Here is a 24152-nt window from a genome sequence, read left to right as displayed (position 1 = left end):
CATCTAAGCCAATATATATTTGACATTTGGGTTATATGTGCATATAAAAACAAATCTGTTTGGGAAGCAGATTTGGCTCAACAGATAGTGTCCACCTACCACATGGGAGGTCCAGGATTCAAATCCAGGGCCTCCAGATCCATGTGATGAGCTGGCCCATGCGCAGTGCTGATGCATGCAAGGAGTGCCGTGCCACACAGGGGTGTCCTCTGTGTAGGGGAGCCCCATGTGCAAGGAGTGCTCCTCATAAGGAGAACTGTCCAGCATGAAAGAAGTGCAGCCTGCCCAGGAATGGTTCTGCACACACGGAGAGGTGACGTAGCAAGATGATGCAACAAAAAAAGACACAGATTCCCGGAGCTGCTGATAAGAATATAAGTGGACACAGAAGAGCACACAGAGAATGGACGCAGAGAGCAGACAACTGGGGGAGGGTGGAGAGTGGAGGGTGGAGGGTGGGGAAGGGGAGAGAAATAAACAAAAAATAAATCTTTAAAAAAACAAACAAACCCCACAAATCTGTTTAAAAACAAACAAAAAAATCTATTTAGGGAAGTGGCTGTGGCTCAGTCAGTTGGGCGCCCATCTACCATATGGGAGGCCCTGCGTTCGCATCCTGGGGCCTCCTTGTGAAGGCAGTCTTGCCCACCCACTGCGGAGTGCCGCCTGGCCCGCAGATGCCACAGAGAGCTGACTCAGCAAGATGATGCAACAACAGAAAAAAGGGGGAGACAAGCAAAAACACAGAAGAGCGCACAGGGAATGGACACAGAGCAGACAGCAAGCAAGCCGCAAGGGGGGAAGGGAAATAAAATACAGACACAGAAGAATGCATAGTGAATGGACACAGAGAACAGACAGAATGCAAAAAGCCACAAGGGAGAGAATAATATGTGTGTGTGTGTGTGTGTGTGTGTGTATTTATTTAAAAAACCAAAAACCCCAAATCTGTTTGTCAAAATGAGCATAAGATAAAACAGCATTCCTTGTCCTTTTTGGATCTAATTAAATTTTCTGAGTCAAAGTAGTCCGAATGGGAGTAAAAAAGCCAACTTCCTTATGAAATAGACTAGATAAATACAAAAATTAATAATCAGGTTGCTAAAAATTAACTCCATAAATCATTCTCCTTCCTATCCTTTTAACATACAAATGTGCACTATAGGTGGGTGTGAATTAGAATACTTCCAATCAAGATTGTGAATGCCTATGACTAGGGATATGTAATTCAATAAAATACCCTGGGGTGAAGAGAGGTGGTATAGGTGAACAGAAGACATTTGTCCATCAAGTTATCCATATCAATTTACTGAAGAGGTAGATTTAAAAGTTTCCATAGGCTCAGATATTGACTTGGGTCTTAAAGTGATGTTTTAGTTCATTATTTATTAAGATCATAATTAAGCATATTTGAATGCTAGCTGTCACTGGATTAGTACCTTAAGGTTAAACACTGGGGAAACAGACTTGACCCAATGGATAGGGTGTCCACCTACCACATGGGAGGTCCATGGTTCAAACCCCAGGCCTCCTTGACCTATGTAGAGCTGACCCATGCTCAGTGCTGATATGCGCCAGGAGTGCCGTGCCACACAGGGTGTCCCCCATGTAGGGGAGCCCCACGCACAAGGAGTATGCCCCATAAGGAGAGCCGCCCAGCGCGAAAGAAAGTGCAGCCTGCCCAAGAATGGTGCCGCACACACGGAGAGCTGACACAACAAGATGACACAACAAAAAGAGACACAGATTCCTGGTGCCGCTGATAAGGATAGAAGCGGTCACAGAAGAACACACAGCGAATGGACACAGAGAGCAGACAACTGGTAGGGGGGCGGGAGGGGGGAGAGAAATAAAAAATAAATCTTTAAAAAAAAAAAGATTAAACACTGGAAAGAAATTACTGTGTTACAAAACATATGCAAAACATTTTGTGGTTCTGTTTGTTCCACTGTTTCTGTAATTGGGGCAAGATAAGAGGTACAATTTGTATAAGAACATTTAATGAACCCCAAACTGTCTGAATCAAAGATTTTTATTCTTTTGCCAAACACAACACTAATTTCCATCACAATTATTGTTTTTTTTTTTTTTGGGAGGTACCAGGGATTGAACCCAGAACCTCGTACATGGGTAGCAGGCACTCATCCACTGAGCTACATCTGCTCCCCATTGGTTTTTCATTTGTTTTGTTTTGTTTTTAGGCAGTACCGGTAATTGAACCTGGGACCTTGTACATAGGAAGCAGGTGCTCCACTATTTGAGTTATATCTGTTCCCCAATAATTTTTTCTTTTTCTTTTTCTTTTTTGTGGTATTGGAACTGGGGATTGAACCTAGGACCTTGTGTTTGAGAAGCTGACACTCAATCACTGAGCTACATCAGATTGCTAAGTTGTTTTTTTTAATTTTGTTTTATTTTTAGGAGGTACAGGGGATCAAACCTGGGCCTTTGTATGTGGGGAGCAGGTACTTGGGGCCAGAGATTGAACACAGGACCTCATATGTGGAAAGCTGATGCTTAACCACTGAGCCACAGAGACTTCCCTGGGTTAGTTTTATTTGTTTGTTTGTTTTTTCAGGAGGCACCAGGAGCCAAACTTGAGACCTCTCATTTGAGAGGCAGGAGCTCAGTTGCTTGAGCCACATCTGCTCCCCACAATTATTATTTTTTAAAAATTTTATTTCTCCCTACCCCCTCATTGTTTGCATTTGCTGTGTCTGTTTGTTGTTTGCTAGTCTTCTTTTTAGTAAGCACTGGGAACTGAATCTGGGACCTTTGATGGGGGAGGGAGGCACCTAATTGCTTGAGCCATCTCCACTCCCTGCTTTGTTGTATCTCATTATGTTTTCCTCGTGTCTCTTGTGTCATCTTGTTGCGACTGCTTGCTGTGCCTGCCCATCATATCAGCTCACTGTCTTGCTCGTCTTCTTTAGGAGGCACCAGGAACCGAACCTAGAACCTCCCATGTGGTAGGTGGGAGCTCAATCACTTGAGCCACATCCACTTCCCCACAATTATTTTTTAACATGAGAAATAGTTGTAAAAGCAGTCATGGCCTTGAGCTGTGAAATATTACTTTAACACACTGATTGAAAAATATAGACAATTACTGTAAAGATGTTAATCGTTGTTGGCCTTTAACAATGAATGGATGCAGCTTTACTGTGACTTCTCCAAAAATGTTCTGTAGCACCTCACACACACTGCTGGTACACATTCTCAAAGCCAGAGTCATTTCCATAATAGGGATCTTCAATAATAAGTTATTTTTGTGGATCATAGCTTCTAAGTAGTTTGATTTTAGCTTTACAGTTTTTAACTTGATTACTTTTTTTAATTCAACTTTCTCAGATTGTTTTCATCCATACATAGTATATAATTACATGTGGCAAAATCTTCTGTGGTAACCTGCTGGGCAATATGATTCATAGGAATATCTGCTTCTTCATGCAGCTTTGCCCTTGATAATCAGGAGGGTTTCTTGTCTCAAATTGTTGTATATGGGTATGGCAGCACTGTCTATCTGCCGGTTATCTGAAATATTTTGATCAGTTACAAATTTTCTGAACACTGCTTCAACAATTGTTACCCAGACACACAAACAGCACCGACTTGGACACCTGTTCTGCCATCTTCTCAGGCTCAAAGAGAAGCACAGAGTGAAACACAGAACAACCTGGCCAGAATGTGATAGTTGTTCTTGTTATTCACGTTGGCATTCGTGGTGGTTGGCATGGGCTGTGTTTGGTTTTACTGGCTTAGGAGTCTCAAGACTTATTATTTAGAAATCAAACACTTTTATCTTTTCAAGCAATGCTTTTTTTAATAATGTGCTTTGCTATCTGCTTGTCTAAACTTTACCCACTTCCATCAGTGTTTACATCAGATAATTATACTCCATTAGCCCAGATAGAGGTCATATTAAACACAAGGTGTTCTCTCAGTTTCTCCCACCTCAGAAACAGAAACCTGGGATGGTACTTGGGAATCCTTTCCAGTTTCTCTTTCTTGATTGTGTTGTTAGTGTTCTTTAACTTTAATGTATGTAGGCTTTTCTTTACAAAGTAGAGTTTTATATTCCTCTTCCACTTCAGTTCTAACCCTCCACTTTATATACTCAGAGCATAATATCTGCAGGATCAGTGGGGTCCACGTAATCCATTCGAAGGTAGAGAAAGCTCTTCAGTGCTGGGTCAGAGATTTCCTTTCCCTCAGGGTACTGCTCATTTTCACCTTCACTTCTGCCTAGCTCAGTCAATACAAGTGACCTCTTTGAGGTCTTTCCTTATATCTAGCCTGGATTCAGTATGAAATACTGCTTTCTTTTCTTTAGTTACTACTCAATCTAAAGAGCTTTTTTTTTATTGCTTTCCCAACTATAATATTGAAGCTATTTCTGAGTAGCATAAGGTTTTTCCTATTAACAGATTAGTTAGATCATCATATGTAGATTAAAGGATTTTCTAAATGTAAATTTTGTAAGGGAAAAAAAACTTCTTTTTGTAGCTGAACCATGACACTCAACCCAACTAACTTGCTTGATTAAGAGCCATGTCTAAATTTTTGTCATTAGAAATGGAAAATTAACAAGTAAACAAACAAAAAGCCAACCAAAAAGACCCCCCCCCCCAAAAAAAAGAAAGAAATGAAAAATTAACTGGTTGGTGCATTATCAGATGTAAGCTATGGCAATGTTAACTTAGTGATTTGTTTGGAAAGTGACCTTTTTTTTTTTTCCATAGAGAAATAAGTCATACTGTGCCAGACATAGCTATCCATGGCAATCTATCTTCAGTCCACTGCTCCCTGGATTTGTGTAAATACAAGCTGATCCGTGGCTTATTGGAGAACAACCTAGGAGAACCCATAGAGGAATTTATGCGGCCTTATGATTTACAAGATCCAAGAATTCACGTAAGTGAGACCTTATGTTGTTCTCTAACTCTCATATTCTCAGCTGATGGTCACCCTAGCTACATATTTCTCATTCGCCTGGGGAAAGAAGGTGGAACAAGCAAATTAGATTTCTTGAAATAGTAACCAAATTTTTAGTTGACATTATCAACTATAGATTGATCAGCACTTTCTTTTGCAGACTGTTCTGAGTGGAGAAGTGTACACTTGCATGTGTTTCCTCATTGATATGGTAAATGTAAGTCTGGAGCTTAAAGATCCAAAAGGAAAAGAAGGTACTGGGTCCCTAGCCAGGTATGACTTTAATTATAGTATTTTACTATTAGTAATAGTAATAAAAATAATGTAAGTGTTTTGTTTTAGCATAAATCAGAGGTTGCAGAATGGTGGCCCACTGGCTGAATGTGGTCTGCAGAGTATTTTTTAAAAGTTTAAATTTGTTCCTATATCAGTCAAGATAGGTTAGATTATGCTGTAGTAACAAACAGTCCTCAAACAGTGGCTTAAAACAATGAAGGTGTCTTTCTCTCTCATACTATGTACATGTCCATTCTAGGTTTTAGGAGGTGTTCTGCTCATTGTAGCCACTCAAGCTGACAAGGAAACCTGTGTGTGATGTGCCAGAGAGAAAAAAACTATAGCTTGGGGACTTGAATGGCAATTAAATGCTTTGGAAAATCTCCTTGGCCAGAACTAGTCATATGGGTTCCACACAACAACAGATTAGTCAAGAAATAAATCTTACTTTATACCTGGGAAGGGGGGAGCCAAAATTATTTGGCGAGAAGCACTAATTGCCACCTATATGTCTGACATTTAAAAATTTGGGGATTTCATCCCAAAAGACTGGAATTCAGCCTTTTTTGAAAAATTGGAATCTTTTGCAATACTGGGCCCACAGTCTCACTTGGAAACATATAGAAGCTGAGTAGCAACTGCTCCCTGTAGGTGGTGCGTATGCTTACCGAGCAGTTCACTTATTTATATCACTTGCATGGTCAATTTGAATTTGATTAATGATATAGAACTTTAAAGAATGCAGTATATTTTCATACTTAATAGGCTTACCTTTCTATTTGTTCTCTTAAAAACCCTGTAAGGTAGCTGGGCAGATATTACCTCTATTTTCCAAATAGAGTTTTTGACTACTAAGGTCATATGCCTGCAAGTCATATTTGAAAACAGGACTTCAAGGCTTGTGTTTTCCCTACTGAACCACTCTACCTTCTATTTTTGTCTTTTCCTGGAAACTGTCAAATTCTGTATCTAACTCAGCTAATGAGAGCTTGGTACAGTAAAGCTGGAGACCGAGATTGATTATCTTGTGACCAAGCAATATTTTTAAATGACTAGCTGTATCATTAGTTTTTGTCCGCATAGAGAAAAGTTCATGATTCTGTAAATATTCTTTATTATGGTACGCAGTAATTTTACAATGCTCACTGCAGCTTTCTCTTGTACTTAAAAAAAGGAGGGGCACTTCCAAATGCATTTCCTCTTGGTGACTCAGTTATATTATTTTTCTATATGGAGAGCATTATTCTGGTTATTCCCTTTAAGCTTTAATGATCTTAAAATTCTGGAGATAGAATTTTCTGTGCAGCCTAGGAGTTGGTAAATGGAGGACAAGACTATGAAGATGTAATAAGAAAGGAAATTAATTTTTTTTGGTCTAAAGGGACATTTGACATGCTAAACCTGCAATCCTACTTCGGATTCCAGAGGAACTAGAAAGAATTTTGGATTACTACAGATATATTGCCTCCTTAGACTTATGGTAGAAATGGGAATGCAAATGAACCAAGAATATAATAAACATGGTATATTCCTCACGAAGTAGTGCACATGACACTAAATTCATTTTGAGGGCTCTTTTAACAAAATCAATGAAAGATCTCCAAATGAAAGTCTTCTCCTTCATAGAACTTAGATATATTTATAATTTTGTGTTATCATCTTGAATTTTCTTAGTTTTATAAAATGGCAGAGTTATATTTAGTATCTGGTCTGTTTTCTCCCTTTTAGGTTTGACTTTAAGAAATGCAAACTACTTTATGAGAGTTTTTCCAACCAAACCAAGTCCATTAACTTGGTTTCCCATTCCATGATGGCTTTTGATACCCGCTTTGCTGGGCAGAAGACAAATCCTGGTGTGACAAATGTGTTCAGCTGTATCTTTCAGCCTTCCAAGAACAGCAACACTCCCCATGGATCTATTCAGATTGAACTGCATTTCAGGTAGTAGGATCTGAGACCCTGAGACTGCCTTCCTTTCTTTATCGAGACATTTCCTTTGGTAGCCACTTGGCCAAGTTCATGTTGACTCTGGGACACCAAGGGATTGCAGCATCATGAAAAACCTAAATGGATAATGCTTAATCAATGCAATGTACTCTATGTTACCATATTATTCCCGTAACCTTGCAGTTTCATTTATTGGCCAAAAGGTGTCCCTGTTGCTTTAAACAAATAAAGTAGTTCAAAACTGAACCAGGTCCTTAAAATAAACCTCCTTGGAAGCTGTAGATTATTTTAATGTATAAAATAACTTAGGGAAGGAAAAAATTATGCTGGTTTAAGGGGAAAAAAGGACTTTTGGTCTCTACAAATAAAGGAAGTTAGATGGTTCTGACTTAAATGACCTATTTACCCATTTAAGCCTTGTTGGCTCAGTTCTCCATGTGTTAAGGGCTTTAGACTCTTTGAACTAGATTATGTTTTTCTTTCTGGTATTATGAGAGGCAGTGTTGTGTGTGGAGAGGGCACATGTTTTGGAATTGGACAGATCTCAGCTCAGAACCTTAACCTATTTAACTTTCTAGTTCTCTGTCCTAGGACAAGTTGTTTAACCTCTTTGAGCTGAAATTAGCTCTTCTATAAAACTGAGAAAAATAACTGTAACCATCTCATAGGATTGATGAAAATAATTAAACGAGATAATTCTGGCATACTGCTTGGCACAGATGGTAGCTGTTACTATTCCTGATGTAGTTTATTTTATTTAATGATATATAACTGTGAGATTTAACGGCTAAGTGAGCACAGACCTGAAGCCTGGAAAATGGAAAATTAGGTCTGATCTAAAGAAATCCTTCAATGAAAAGCCAAAAGGAGATCTTTGGAAATGATGTCAGTTTTATCAGATTAATGCTTATTGTTGTCGGTATGTTGTAACTATGAGACAGTAAGTAAAAAAAGGGCTGAGAAAAACTAGGGGGTTAGGCAGAAAAGAAAACAAAAGTCATCAGGACTATTCTTGTATTTATATGCTTATGTATGCGTGACATTTCAATGAACTGTTCAGTGAATTCTCCAGAGTTCAGATTTTTTTTTTTTTTCTGAAGAGGTCATGGTCTCTCCATGTACTTTTCGGAAATCTACCAAAGTAGTCATTTTGCATGAGTTTTTTAAAAGGTCAATAATAGGAATAGGTCAAAATGAAGAGCCAGGCATTTTGCTTACTGTTAATTTAATCCTTATAACAAGTCTGCCAAGTGGCGACTTCTTCCCCACTTTACAGATGCAGAAATAGAAGATTGTAGAGCTTAAACAACCCTTGCAGGGTCACACAGCTAGTAAGTGAAATGGTCAAAACTCAAACTTAGATCCTTAACTTCAGAGCCCCTGTTCTTTTTCATGGCCTTCAGGCCTACCAGCTCTCTAGTTGTAGGGCTGATTGTAGTCAGATGAAATGGTCGTGATTTGCATTTCCTTTATTTGAAGGAGCAGGAGGCTTGCACATGTTTGATCCATCTGCTGAAACAATTCCTTTTTGAGTTTGCTTTCTTTGTATTGATCTAGCTTCCTAAACTATCAGCTCGTTGTCTGACCTATCATATTTTTAATATATAGGAGGATATGGAGTCTTGAAATATTATTCTGGGTTCAATCTCTCCCTTTGGTCTATAATTTCTTAGAGCAAAAGATGAAGTGTTAACTTCCTTCTTGGTAACAGAAATATCATTGTTGGTGAGAGGGTTAAAATGTTCTCTTGATTGGGGCTTTTGAATGCCTTCTGTGTCTCAAGAAGAATTACTCTTCTGTTGGGATTTTGTATGTCAAATATAAATCACTTCACAGTGTTTAAAGGCTTGAAATATTTTCCAGAAAAGGGTTCAGACACACTTTGACTTTCCAGTGAGTGTCTAACTCTGATAATCTGTGTTCAAAATGGGGTAGAAAGATTTTACTGAGGGCAGCATTTTTTCTCTATCACAAAAGGGTAAAATGCGTAGAAGGGAGACATGCATCATTGTGTCCTCTTTGGGGAGGCAGTGAGCCTGTTTTGGAGAAATGAGAGACTAGAGAAATCAGCCTTAGAAATTTCCCCCACACTAGTTTATCCTGAAGAGGAGCACCTTAGAGAGGAAACCAGGTACATGTAGTAGCTGGAGCCCTGGAGTCCCTCATGTGAGCTTATAGGACCAGATTCAGCTCAGAAAACCCTGTGGACCTGTCCCTAGCCCATTTTTCTTCTGTCTTACTTGGCTGTGCCTACCAGTAGGGCTCAGATAAGCCCTTTACCACACCATGGTTTGAGGCAGGGTCTGAAAGAGGCCTCCTTGAACTTTCACATGTAATATAGCATTTGGGGTAATGAGGACCCCAAAACTAGTATTCTCCTCCACCTCCGATTTTACCTGTACAGTACTTAGGGATATGCTTTGGTGACTGTCATGATTTGCCCTCCTCCTCAGACCAAAAGATCTGGATGATCAGTTTGGTTTCAGCTTAGAGAAACCATCAATATATAAACTTGGAGTATAGAGAAGTGATTCTTAACATTGAAGAAGGAGTTCCTCATTGATCTTTTTGAAATAGTTTGTTAGAAAGCAAACTGATGGTTATCGAAACTGCTATGTGCCAGGTGTTTTAGCTCTTCTAAGTGAGGAAACCGGTTCAGAGAAGGTAGGTGACTCACCCAAGCTAATACAACTTCTGATAGTTAGATTTAAGATGCATCTCTGACATCAAAGCCTGTGCTCTTTCTGCTTTACCACATTTTCTCAATCTTGGCACTATTGGCATTTGGGGCAGGATGATTCTTTGTGGTGGGGGCTGTCCTTTGCACTGTAGGATGTTTATCAGCCTCTGTGGCATCTTCCCACCAGATGCTGATAGCAACCTCCACATGTGTGACAGTGAAAAATGTCTCCAGGCATTGCCACATAATCTCCAGGGGAGCAAAATCACCCCCAGTTGAGATCCACTGAACTATATTATGCTGCTTCTATATACCTTCCTCTTTAAAAATATGATTAGCTTTGAAAAAGATACAATTGAATGTGCTATTAAACCAGTATTTGGAGTTTGTTGATTCTCAAAGTTGTCAGGTTAGAAAATACTGGAATATAAGCTGCCAAAACTGAGTAATAAATTTATAGATTATTGAAATATTATGCTTCTTCATTCCTCTTCTTTTTTTCTGTCTTTTTGTAGATCTACCAAGGATTCTTCTTGTTTTACAATAGTTCTCAACAATCTCCGTGTGTTTCTCATATTTGACTGGCTACTGTTAGTCCACGATTTTCTCCACACTCCCAGTGATATTAAGAAACAAGATCATGTTACTCGTTCTCGCCACCGTAACTCTAGTAGTGAATCTGCTGCAGTTCCCAAAACTGTGAAAAGTGGGGTAGTTACCAAGCGGTCTTCCCTTCCTATGTCCACTGAGAGGCACCTGGAGGTCAAGATCAATGTAACAGGTGATTATATGTAGGGGAAACCTACTGACTCCAATTTGGATGTTAAGCTCAGTGTGTACTTGATAGAATGACGTGTTTGTCGCTTCTCATTTTTAACTCAAGCACTTAGATATTTGCATCTTTCAAGGACTAATAGGCATTGAGGTTCTTGACCTGTCTCCAGTTGGGGACACCTGATCCACAGTGAAGGCTCCAGGGAGCTCTTGACCTCCTTTGCTGTTCCCGTACATGTGTGCAGCCCCAAGTACCCGCCTGGGCACCGCCTGGGCAGTGGTCTTTTTTCCCAATGTGAAATCTGGCTTCAATTTTCTGTTTGATCTTTAGAGCTCCAGCAGATGTGCCTTACTGAGTTTAGGCAAATGTGGTATGTGAAAATCTGAGTTAAGAAGGTAAGTAAGTGAGGGGATTGCTATTTTCTTTACAAAAGTATATTTTCCATTATAAATAGATTTACTATGGTTTTGGTTAAATAATGAACTCTTCTAGTGCATCTGTATATATTTATGTATTTATTTTTGTTTTATCCCCTACCTACTTCTCAATGGTTGGGAAGAAGCTGGTTAACACAATGCATTTTAAATGGATTCAGTTTCAGAAATTGAATCTATTCACAAATTTTGATAAAAACATAGTGTAAAGCAGAGTACAATTGCCATATACCAATGAGAAGGAAAGCATCTGCAACCACTATTTTAAAAATGCCTACATTAAATTTATCTACATCCTTTTTAAACACCTTGACCAGCCACCTAGGTGATGTAGTGTCTCGTACTGCTGACCCACTTTAATAGCTCAGTCTGCTGCCTGTGGTTTTAAAGCAGGTCGTCTCTGGAAAAGGCATGCTTTTCTCTGTTTCTCAGTATCTGGTAGACCTTTCAGGGGACCTAGCCTAAAAATATGTTCTGGAGAGAGAAACTGGATTCAAATCCATTTCTGCCTTGGTGGTGCTCGGATAGCTCAGCTCTACCTGGCAAGAGACCCAGAATTTGTTGGGAACCAACAGTACAGCAAAATGCTGACAGGCATCCTGGAGAACAAATCTTCCTGGCAAATGTTCTCCCCCGGTGGACATGTGCCATGTAGTTTGCCACTGCCTGGTGTTTTCCAGCTTCCCACTTTGGATTGACTGATACTGCTGTCCTCTCCAGGCACGGAGTTTGTGGCGGTTGAAGATGTGTCCTGCTTTGATACCAGTGCCATTATTCTGAAAGGCACCACAGTGCTCACCTATAAGCCCCGGTTTGTTGATCGCCCCTTTTCAGGAAGTTTGTTTGGCATTGAGGTAAGAATCTCTGTGTTGGTGAGAGCACTCCCTGTTTGGCTCAAGAGAAAAACACCTGAGAGAGAATTTTGCCTCCTTAATGTTCATTAAGGAAAATAATTCATGGAATTGGAAGACCCCTTGTTCTCTTTCCTTCTTCATTTTCTCCTCAGCTCTACCAGGCTATTCTAACATATGAGTTCTGTTCCATCCTCTAATATTAACCTAAGACTAGGCAGAAGGTCTCTACTATTTTTCTTACATCTTCTCTTCCTCAGGAAGTTTAGGGAGACTGCTCTGCAGGGCTGGTCTTTGGCAAGTTGGTGATGGTGAGGACGTTGTCTTCTTTGCCCCCTGCTTCCCTTGCCCCTCGTTGAGCACTTATCTCTATGAAGAGCTAGAACTCTGTGGTAAGGGAAACTTGTTTATAAAAGGTGCTAAGTAGTTTGTTTATTATCTTTTCAGGAATATGTCATCTATAATAAGGGAGCTTTACAGAGCAACGCATAACCTAAAGGAGTGACTCTTCATAGTGCTGCATAAGGCTCTGATAAAATCTCATGCAGGAGAGCATTTGCACTGGAGTAGCCTGTAAAATACATTACACAATATTGAGCAAAAATCTACTCTGCCTTCTTTTAAGGCATGGCTTGTAGAGAGAGAAGAGGAAATGAGGCAGATTGTTGTCTCTATCAAATGTTCTTGAATTACTGATCTCAGCGACTGTTCCTCTTGTTAAATAGTGATAGAGTGTTTGGGCAGGGCTAGTGAGGGGCTACTCACCCTTTTCCTTTATGACTGAACTTCTCATACCCTGTTCTTCCCAGTGGTGTTGCTCAGAGGTTGAATAAAACTTATTTTCACTGTCAGCAGCATATGGTACTTTTTTTGTTGGGGGGAGGGGGGAATCAGCTATAGATGAATAAAACATGCAGAGACTTCACTTCTTGACCACTTGTTTCCCTCATGTAAAGAAACCGAGTTAGAGAGGAATGATTTGCATACTGATATGGTGCATGTTGATCATAAAATTGTAATTCATTTGCTTTCCAAATCACCACAATGCTAGCTTTGAATGGAAAATCTTGGTGATTGATTAATGAACTGTCAGGTACAATTGGGTTTTGTGTAGTAGAAGCCCCTGAAGGAAAAAGGAAAATGAAACTTTTCTGCTCTAAAGCCTTAGAAAAACTGCATGGCAAAATATTTGAGATTCCTAGAAACTCCTTTCAATCTTGTTCTTTAGGCAGCACAACTGGATCTGCATTTTAAGACCTCTTCAATACATCATTGGAGGAGAATTTATAAGGAGAACAGAAAGAGCTAATTTTGAATAAAACAAAGGCCCTTGGTGTCACATGTTTTCCAACAGTGCTAAAACATGCCAAAAAAGGGCAAAGGGGGACTGTGATGAATTATGAATGCTGTCTCTTCTTTCCTTTGTGCTCTTCTTGAGTGCACAAAATTTGATCCTAGAATAAGAGTCCTTCCTTTCTCCCTCCTGCCCTCTCTTCCCTCTCTCCATAACTAAATTTATTTATTTTAAACTTTTTATTGTAGAAAATTTCAAACATATACAAAGTAAACAGAATAGTATAATAAAGCCCTATGTACCCACCACCCAGATTCAACAATTAATGTATTTACTTTTTAATTATGAAAGTAACAATATGTTACATAAAATTGGTAAAGGGGAGGGGGAAAATCACCTATCCTACCATATGTAATCTATATAGACATTTCTTTCCTAAAAAGAAAGTCATGGCATAATATTATTTTATTCACAATGCATTTTTGCATAATCTCTTTTTATTAATAACTATCTTCCTACATTCCAAATGATCTTTTTAACTGTCATTTTAAATGGCTGGAAAATAGTCCATTGAGTAGATAAATAAACTTCATTGTTCTTCCTATATATTTTTTAGTTTTAAAATATTTTTACTATTAAATAATGGTTGAGTGAATTTATGCTTTGTAGTCTTTCCACAGGCTACCTCGTAGAAGTTAGTTTGTTGAATCAAAGAGTATAAGGTTTTAGACTTTTGATACCTGTTGTTAAACTACCTTTTCACTCTGGTGAGCCACTGTTCATGCCCTTGGCATCAACTGAGAATACCATCCTTCTCTTCGCAGTATTTATTTCAGCAGATGTTACAGGTCTTTTGATAACATGAGACAGTCTTTTTTCCACTGACTCTTCCTAAATGATACATTAACTCTTTATTTTTAAAAAATATTTATTTATTTATTTTCCCCCTTCCCCTGCTCCTGCCCTGTTGTTTTTGCTGTCTGTGTTGTCTTCTTCTTTTCTCTCCTCTAGGATTCACCAGGATTTGATCCTGGGGACCTCCGATGTGGAGAAAGTTTCCCTGTCAATTGCGCCACCTCAGTTCCTGGTTTCTGCTGTGCTTCACCCTGACTCTCCCCTTGTCTCTCTCTTGATGCATCGTCATCTTGCCGTGTGACTCACTTGCGCAGGCACTGGTTTACCATGTGGGCACTCGCACGGGCACTGGCTCGCCCAGCGGGCACTCGTGGACACTTGTGCTTACCCTGTAGGCACTCATGTGGGCACTGGCTTGCCACGTGGGCATGCTTTCTCTTCTTTTTTTACCAGGAGGCCCCAGGGATCGAACCCGGGTCCTCCCATATGGTAGGCAGAAGCTCTATCACTTGAGCCACATCCGCTTCCCTATACATTAACTCTTCCCATGTTTTATTTCGTTCTGTAGGTGTTTTCATGTCGACTAGGGAATGAGCATGATACAGCTCTTTCAATTGTTGATCCAGTACAAATTCAGGTGGAGCTGGTGGGAAATTCATCGTATCAGAACAGTTCAGGATTGATGGATGCATTTAATAGTGAAGATTTTCCACCTATCTTGGAGGTAATGATGGAAAAACTATGTAACACACTGATGTACCCTCATATACTTTCCTTTGTAGGTATTACTTATTTATGCTGAATCTGTCAGCATTATCATTACTTCCTCAGATTGAAAAGAAATAATGACATTGTCTCTGCCCTAGTGGATCTCACATTCTTGTGGAGGGTAAAAAACCTGGGAAGAAGCAAAGTTAGGGGGTAGAAATGGCCTAACATTTCTACAAACCGTAAGGTCTGACTAAAGCCAGGGAGCATGTAGGGAAGTAAGGAGAACATAAAGGTGAGGTGAGAGAAGCTGAAGCCAGCCACAGAAGGCTTTAAGAATTTAGTGTTTTCTTTCTTTGGTAGAGGTGGAATAATTAATCCACCATAAACTATTGAAAGAGAGATGAGTTTTTTTGGTATTTTTAAAAATTATTATTATTAATATTATTGGAACAATGAAAATGCTCTAATAGTGATTGAAGTAATGAATGCACAACTATGTGATTATACCAAATGCCAGTGATTGTGTACTTTGGATGAATGGTGTGCTTTATTAGTATATACCAATAAAATTGATTTGTTTAAAACAAAAAGAGAGAAAAGCTATTCTGGTTTCTTATTTTAGGAGTACCTCACAGGAAGAAAAAAGTATATAAATAAGGCAGACATTCAGTCATCACAGAATTACCATTTTTAAAGTGACCTCATGTTGGTGTCTATTCTGCCCTTACCAGTAGTAGCTATATTGCTAATCTCTGAGAAAGACTGGATTTCAGGGATTATTAGTGTGAAATTTGATTCACTTAAGGATATATTTGAATAAAAAAACATAAATTTGTTGGAGCGATTGCTTCATAGATTAAAAAATCTAATAGATCAAAGCAAAATGAATTAACAAAATATTGCTAATAGGTAGTCCTGCCTACCCCAGGATCCTCTGCTTTAATGATTAATATATTTGTATGAAAATCATCCTACTGAAGTATTAATTGTTCTACTAATTTTCCTAGCTTATAATTTTTTACTTGGAGCAGTCTTGTGACCTCATAGCTAAGGCATATTACCTTGTGGTTATTAGTGCTTAGTTTCAAGATCTTTGCAGTTTTCTAAATGAGAAATTTGGTATAGTGTCTGTTGGACTTAGAGCATTAGAATGTGAAATAGGAACCGTGTTTTTAAGAGGTATGGAAGAAAAAGCAAATGCAACTTTAAAAAATTACCACCTTTTCTATTTTGTTAGATTCATTTGCAAGCCCTGGATATCAGACTCTCCTATAATGATGTTCAGCTGTTTCTTGCCATTGCAAAGTCCATCCCAGAGCAAGCTAATGCTGCTGTGCCAGACTCAGCGGCCTTGGAGAAGGACTCCATTAGCAGTTACCTTCCTGGTTCATCTTGTATAAGTGAGGAAATCAGAGAAGGGACAAGACATACCCTGGATCCTGTCTTGGGTAAATATTTAACTACAAGGCCCACTCAATTTTCCTAATAACCCTCCTTCTTTTTAACTTTTAGATTTCTTTTGTGCAATTGTTCAGAGTATAATTATGTATCATTACATATAATTGTAAGTCATGAATGTGACTAATTTTTTAAAAAATTTAAAAACAAAAAACACCCTAAATCAACTGCTTTAGCCTACACTACTTTTCCTCGTATACAATTTCTTCCAGAGCATTATCCAAAGGTAATGCTAAGGTGTAATTTTCAACTTTGAGAATTTTCTTCCAAAGTTATGTGGAACAGTTTTAGTTTTAAGCTTTTAAAAATACAGTCAATATAGAGAAAAGGCTTAAAATCAGGGTACCCTTAATAGGAGTCTCTAATTAGGAACCCATTTTGCCTAGAGAAAAGAAGTGTTTTAACTTGGTATATACCCAAAAGAATTGAAAGCAGAGACTTGAACAGATATTTGCACATCAATGTTCATAGTGGCATTACTCACAACTGCCAAAAGATGGAAGCAACCCAAGTGTCCATCAATCATTGAATGAATACATAAAATGTGATATATACATACAGTGGAATATTATTCAGCCATTAAAAAGAATGAAGTCCTGATGCATGTGACAACATGATTAAACCTGGAAGACATGTTGAGAAAAATAAGCCAGATACTACAAAAGGACAAATATTGTATGATTTCACTGATTTGAAACAATTAGAATAAGCAAACTCAGTCAGAATCCAAAATATAGTTTACCAGGGGATGGGGTGGGGATAGGGAATGGGAAAATAAGGCTTAAAATGTACAGGGTTCCTCTTTGTAATGATGGAAGTATTTTAGTAATGTATGGAGGTGATGGTAGCACAACCTTGTGAATGCAATTAACAGCACTGAAATATATATATCAGAATGTACTTAAAAGGGGGAAATTTAGATTGTATATATGGTGACAATAAAAATTTTAACAATTATGGAACTATACCATGCAAACAGTGATCCCTGAGTCAAACCCTGGACTATGGTTAATAGTACAATTATAAAAATGTGCTTTCATCACTTAAGAAAAAAGGGTTTTAGTTACCAGTTTCTGAATTTCTTCTTTCAAATTAGTCTACAGATTAATTTACCTAAAATTATTTATAAAAATTCGATACTTTTTTTTTCTAGAGTTACAACTGGCTAGACTGCAAGAGCTGGGATTCAGTATGGATGATTGTCGCAAAGCTCTTTTGGTGTGTCAAGGTAATTTGAATCAGGGTTTCCATTATTCATTGTTTATCCTGGTGATATGCTTCCTTCCCATTTCCTCCCTACTCCCCCAAGCTGGCTTAGATTGCTGGAGTGGACTTAGAAGGCTCCTGTGGCCAGTGATAATGATGAGCAGCAGTGTTTTATAATGGATAAGAATGTGCACTCTGGAGTTGACTTCTGGGTTCACATCCTTACTCTGCCACTTCTTAGCAGCTTACTAGTGACTGTGGGCAAGTTGCTTAGCCTGTTTCAGCCAGGTCTTCCTTATCTGTAAAATGAGGATAAGAGGGCCTCTCTCAGAGGTTTAATATAAATAAGTCACCATATGTAAAGTTCTTAAGAGGGCCCAGGCACATAGGAAGTGCTCATAAAAGCTAAACCACTATTACTGGCGGTTGTGGTAATGGTCGTGATACTGGTAATGAGGACCATTCATTGAGCTCCTCTATGCCTAGGCCTTTGTTTTTTTTGTTGATTCGTCATTGTCCAGAGGGATAGGTATAATTGTCCCCCCTTCAGATGAGGATACTGGCTCAGACAGAGTAAGTAACCTGGTGTAAGGTCACCTATCTTGTTAGGGCTCTGTTGGGTTTAAAACCAGGTCTCTCTGAACTCCAAAGCCTGTGTTCTTTCCACTCATCACCACGCTACCTTCCCTCCTCTGTTCCTTCTTTTTGTTTTTCTATTTTGCTGTATTTTCTTCCTGTCTTTACACTTGCGTTTTTGCTCTCTCTCACTATTTCTCTCTCTATATGATAATACATACTATGTATGTATATACTTTATATATCTATAGATTGTATTATAAATGAAATTTTATTGATTGTAATTACAGTTTTATTGTAGAACAATTATTATATCACCAGCATTTTCCCATGTCATTAAAATTGTTTGTAAATGTTGGTTTAATTCCCACCTCCACCCCCATTGTCTGCTCTCTGTGTCCATTCACTGTGCATTCTTCTGTGTCTGCTTGTCTTCTCTTTAGGCAGTACTGGGAACCGATCCCAGGACCTTCAGGAGTGGGAGAGAGGTACTTAGTCTCTTGCGCCACCTCATCTCCTTGGTCCACTGTGTCTCTTATTGTCTCTCCTCTCTGTCTCTTTTTGTTGCATCATCTTGCTGCACCAGCTTTCTGCTTGGGCCAGCTCGCTGCTTCGGCCAGCAGTCCGCCATGGGCCAGCTCACCTTGTGGGCCAACTTGCCTTCAACAGGAGGCCCTGGGAATTGAACCCTGGACCTCCCATGTGGTAGATTGGAGCCCAATCGCCTGAGCCAGAGGCTCAGTTATTTTTATTTCAGTTTTATACATAATCCTGTAATGAACATTTTTGGTGTGAGCTTTGTCTATAGTATTTAAGAACCCCCTTGGTAGAGAGACCTAGTCATTGTTTATACTGTATCAAAGAGTATAGATATTGGGAAGCCTACCACATGGCAGATCCAGGGTTCAAACCCAGGACCTGATCCGTGTGGTGAACTGGCCCACACACAGTGCTGATGCACGCAAGGGAGTGCCGTGCCACGCAGGGGTGTCCCCTGCGTAAGGGAGCCCCATGTACAAGGAGCACGCCCCATAAGGAGAGCCGCCCTGTGTGAATAAAGCGCAGCCTGCCCAGGAGCGGTGCTGCACACACGGAGAGTTGATGCAGCAAGATGATGCAACAAAAAAGAGTCAGATTCCCAGTGCTGCTGACAAGAATCCAAGCGGACTCAGTGAATGGATACAGAGAGCAGACAATGGGGGAAGGGGAGAGAAATTTAAAAAAAAAAAAAAAAAAAAGTATGGATATTTTTAAGGCTCTTTACTCAAATGGACAAATGTCTTTCTAAACAGACTGTAGCAGGTTACACTACCACCATTATGTATGAAAATGCTTTTCTCACCAGGCGATTGTTAACATAAACTACTATTATATTTTTCATTCTGAAAAAAGTAGACCTTGTTATCTTATACTTCTTATTGGTTTTTTACCTATTTCTCTTTGCTTTTTGGGCTAGTTAACTCTATAACCCTTTATGTTTACATTCCTATTCTTTCTACTCTATTTTTACATTAAAATTTTTAGTACATGTTTTATTCCTAAGAACCTTTTTGGCTTTCTTTGTTAGTTTTTATTTCCTTAGTAGCTAAGACTTAATTCTACCAATAATAAAGATGATAATAGCAACTACTGTTTAGAGAACCTTTATTGCATGCCAGGTTTTGATCTGAAGACTTGACGTATACTCATTTGTTTCCTCCTCATCTCAGTCCTATGAGAGGGTGCTCTAGGACACAGAGACACTAAATATGTGGCCCAAGGTCCATCAGGTAGTAAGTGTAGAACCAGGATCTGTAGCCAGGCCATCTTGCTCCAGAGCCCATGCCTTTAACCACTTACCACTATTCCGTGTACTAACTGCTGGTAATTCATGAGTCTGGAGTTGCATTCCCTTTCCCCTCCCCTCCCCTCCCCTCTACCTTTATCTACCCCCCCCCCCCACCTCCTCCTCCTCCTCTCGCAGTCTGGTTGTTTTCAGAGGGTTCTTATTTAATAGTTGCATGTTACACTCATGCAATTCCCACTTTTCTTTGTGTTCTCAAGGAATTTGTGATTTGGTCGAGAAGGCAAAAGATACACAAAATAAGAAATTTGAGAACAGTTACGAAGCAGCACATCAACATGTGCAAAACTACACAGTGATTAAATACTTAACTACCAAGTGGCACCTAGAATTTGCTTCCTCTTCCCCACCCCTTCCCTTTGCTCTCCTCTCATCTCCTTCTACAAATATCATAATAGAGGAAGAAGGGTTTCCTGGATGCATTTTGAGCCAGATTTAAAAATGTATGGGAACTTGTGTGGAAGGTACACAACAAAGAGGGTCTTGTTCTATTTGCTTAAAAGGAAAATTCCTGTTATGCTAGTTTTCTCTCTCTTTTTTTTTTTAAGTCTAGGAATACATCTGAGAATCAAGGCTCTCTTGGGCTGTTCCAGTAGGTCTATAAACTTTGTTTCTCTATTTCCTCTGAGTTGCTGAAGCAGGTGTGGGAACTAGTTGAAGTAATCACCTTTCAATTTCTTTGAAGGCCAATTGAAAAAGGCAGCAAGTTGGTTGTTTAAGAATGCTGAACCTCTGAAGTCTCTCTCCCTGGCCTCTAAAAGTCGAAGTAACCAGGAGACCTGGGCAGCACAGTTGATCTCTGGAGTGGAGATTAAAGCTGAGAGTGTGTGCATCTGTTTTATTGATGATTGCATGGATTGTGATGTTCCTCTTGCCGAGCTCACCTTTTCCTGTGAGTATTTTCCTGATTTTCAGATTCATCTTGAATATTTTCAGTGATTGCTGAATAATTTAGGGCCTGTCTTTTATGTTATTCATACTCTCTTCTAGTTAGTAGTATGGGCAAAATTTAGATAATGGTTTTACATCTGTTTTTTATTAGATGCATTTTAAAGAAATCTATATTTATTTGCCATATGTGCCCTTCAGCACAGCTTGGGAATAATAGAAACTGTCATTGATGAAATTTCTGTTATATTAACAACTGTAGCTAAATAATTCCTGATCTCCCCAGTTTGCTTATCTTTTTATAAATTTAAAGACTGTGGTGAATACTGTTACTAAAGGCATTTAAAAGAGAAGTTCAGGAAGTAATGCTTCAACCCTATTCATCTCTTAAAAATAAGCAATCTCATTAGAAAGCTCACCTCAGAGTCTTTACATCGAGCCAAAGCGGGGAAGAAACACAGTAATAGAAGTGTCCTTCAGGGGAATGGGGCCAGGATGCATTGTTATAAGCAGTGTTAGAGGAGGATTCTGGGGAGGAAATGAAAGTCTCACTGCAGTGTTTACTTTCAGTTTTCCATTGTTTTGGTCTTGCCAGCCTCTTCTTCCTTCAAGTAAAATTTGATTTAGGGGCTTTAATCCAACCTTTGATACATTGTGGAGGTCTTCTTTTGCCTGCACTTATTTGAAAGTAACAACTGGAGTTTTGACTTTCCCCCGCTGAGAATAATTAGGTTAGTTTTCATTTTTCTAAGGTAATCTTAAAATTTGGAGCTAATATTCATCGGGACTTGAATGCTCTTTTTACGTTGCCTTCTTTTCGATAGTCAGGTAAAAATGTGGATAAAATCATTTTTTATGTTCCTCCAGGGTTTGGACATACCTGGGTGCTTGGTCTGGGACTAGCAGGAGGCAAAAGAAGCACTTGTCCCTGGTGCTACTTTTAGAAGGGTGCCCAAAACCTCAATAATCAAGATTATTAATATTTCAATGCAATCTTTTTGAAAATCAAAATTAATGCAAAGAATCCATAATGAACAAAATATGAAAATTACGTATTTTAATATGAGACCATCAGTGTCAGCTATCACTAACATCTCATTAATGTGATTTGTCTGCAAAAGACAGCTTTGGTTGCTCCTACCCCACTGCTGCAGTAAGATTCTTCTCATTGCAGGTCTGAATTTTCTTCAGCATGTGAGAACTAGCCCTGAAGGCTATGCCCACTTTACCCTTTCTGGAGATTATTATAACCGTGCCCTGTCAGGTCAGTATAAAGCATACATCATTGTGGGATTTAAAAAATAAATTTAAATGATTGCCTGGGCCTATTGCTACAGAAATTTTACGTGAGGGAAAAGGATGGGGCAGAGAAGGATTATGAGCATCAGCACAAAAGTTAGATATTTTTACTTTTCTAAGAACACCTGTTACAATTGAATTATTTAAAAATAACTTTTCATAGTTTATTATTATTTTTTAATAACCGACAAAAGGGAGCTCAACAAATTATGGTAGCATAACTTTAAAAAATCCTGTCTAGGCACATTTATCTTATTTAATCCTAAAAACAGATTCAGTTGTTTCTCCAAATAAAGGAACACAGATTGGTTAAATGACGTGACCAAGCTCTCCTTGTTAATGAAGAAAATAAGCAAAAGAAAAGCTTGATCATATTCACATCTTATAAATTCTTTTGGTTCCTGGAGTTTGGCTCATTCCAGAATGTGAATTTGCTCTATAGTGAAGAATCTTTTGTTTGGTCCTGATGATTAGTAGCTAAATTTCAAGCGAGATTTATGCCCAGTAAGCATTTTAAACTCTTAAGTCTCCTCACTCCCCATTGCACTTGCTTCATTACAAGTATATTGAGTCAGTGGTAATATGTAATTGGCCTTAACTACTTCCCAAAGCAGAACATACTTGTTGAGAGCAAATTATTTTTCAGGTGATTTAAAACCCAGATATTTTGCAAGCCCTTTTCAGGCCTCTTTCCTTCTATTGGAAAGACCAAGGAGAGGGTCTATACAGGGTACATTCAGGAACGATTATTCCAGGGCCAAGCAGTTTGAGTGATGACATTTTTTGCCTGAAGAGATTTTAGAGGAGTCCTTATCAGAATTCTGAGTAGGCATAGGCAGAGTAAACAGTGTCATGCTGCACAATCTATGACTTAAACCTAAGAGCGATAGCTCCTTTTGAATTGTTGAGAAATTAAAACTCTACTTGCTGTGCTGCTGCTGATCTAGAGATTACTTGGCATTTAAATTGACATGCAGAGGGAAGCAGATTTGGCCCAATGGATAGGCATCTGCCTACCACATGGGAGGTTCAAGGTTCAAACCCAGGCTCTCCTGACCCCTGTGATGAGTGCAAGGAGTGCTGTGCCACGCAGGGGTGTCCCCCGTGTAGGGGAGCCCCACGTGCAAGGCATGCACTCTGTAAGGAGAGCCACCCAGCACGAAAAAAGTGCAGCCTGCCCAGGAATGGTGCTGTACACATGGAGAGCTAATGTAGCAAGATGATGCAACAAAAAGAGACATGGATTCTGGGTGCCACTGATAAGAATACAGGTAGACACAGAAGAACATGCAGTGAGTGGACACAGAGAGCAGACAACAACTTGGGGGTGGAGTGGGGAAGGGGAGAGAAATAAATAAATAAATCTTAAAAAAAAATTGACAGGCAGTGGGTGTAGTTAAGTGGTTGAGCTCCTGCTTCCCATGTACGAGGTCCTGGGTTCAATCCCTGGTACCTCCTAAAATGAATGAATGAATGAATGAATGAATGAATAAGTAAAATTGACATGTAAGTTAACATTCTCCCTCTGTGTTCTGGATGCACTTAATGATAGCACCCTTATATCCTAATTGTTTGAAATGTTTAATTTTAGAATGGTAGCCCAAATCTTTGCAGGGCACATGATAGCAGTTTTTCTGAGAATCTTTTATTTTCTTCTACCAAATATTGCTTCCTTTTAAAATTGTAGGAACATATTCAGGTCACCGAATAATAAATGGTGCGAGGAGACTAATGTACTTACTATATGCTGTGTGCTAGATTGGATTTGGATGGATAAATCAGCTGCGCCATGGCTTATTGAATGAGTACATTTAGAAATTTGTTCAGAATGAACTGGCCTTGAAAAGTTAAGTCTTTAAAATCATAATGAGATAACATTTCACACCTAAAAGATTGGCAAAAATTAAGTGTGACAATATTATATTGGTGAGGATGCAAGACGTAGAACTTTTATTTCCTGCTAGGACTGTAAATTGGTGCAACCACTTTGAAAAACAATTTGGTAAAACCTAGGAAAGTTGAGTATGAGAATATTCAACAAACTAGCACTACTCTTGTCTATGTGTCCTGGGAAATGTGTACAAGACTGCTTTGGTAGTATTTTTCCCAACAGTAATAAAACTA

The 24152-nt window shown here is 39.0% G+C and overlaps 1 protein-coding gene across 8 annotated transcripts in view; it reads left to right on the top strand.

The window, feature by feature from the left end:
- The window catches only part of VPS13D (vacuolar protein sorting 13 homolog D), a 311480-nt gene that overhangs the window by 76139 nt on the left and 211189 nt on the right, over positions 1 to 24152 (top strand). For all 8 annotated transcript variants that reach the window (XR_009187313.2, XR_009187314.2, XR_009187312.2 and 5 more), the window contains exons 28-37: positions 4743 to 4914; positions 5096 to 5208; positions 6940 to 7152; positions 10354 to 10619; positions 11768 to 11901; positions 14616 to 14771; positions 15996 to 16206; positions 17370 to 17444; positions 20527 to 20733; positions 21904 to 21993. Coding sequence is in view for 3 of the 8 variants with exons in the window: in XM_058304369.2 (XP_058160352.1) it covers positions 4743 to 4914; positions 5096 to 5208; positions 6940 to 7152; positions 10354 to 10619; positions 11768 to 11901; positions 14616 to 14771; positions 15996 to 16206; positions 17370 to 17444; positions 20527 to 20733; positions 21904 to 21993 (1637 nt within the window). In the remaining 5 variants the exon portion in view is untranslated. The remainder of the gene's footprint in view (positions 1 to 4742; positions 4915 to 5095; positions 5209 to 6939; positions 7153 to 10353; positions 10620 to 11767; positions 11902 to 14615; positions 14772 to 15995; positions 16207 to 17369; positions 17445 to 20526; positions 20734 to 21903; positions 21994 to 24152) is intronic.

This window comes from Dasypus novemcinctus, chromosome 9 (assembly GCF_030445035.2).
Source record: "Dasypus novemcinctus isolate mDasNov1 chromosome 9, mDasNov1.1.hap2, whole genome shotgun sequence".
NCBI classification, from domain to species: Eukaryota; Metazoa; Chordata; class Mammalia; order Cingulata; family Dasypodidae; genus Dasypus; species Dasypus novemcinctus.
This window is presented reverse-complemented; position numbering and strand designations above follow the sequence as displayed.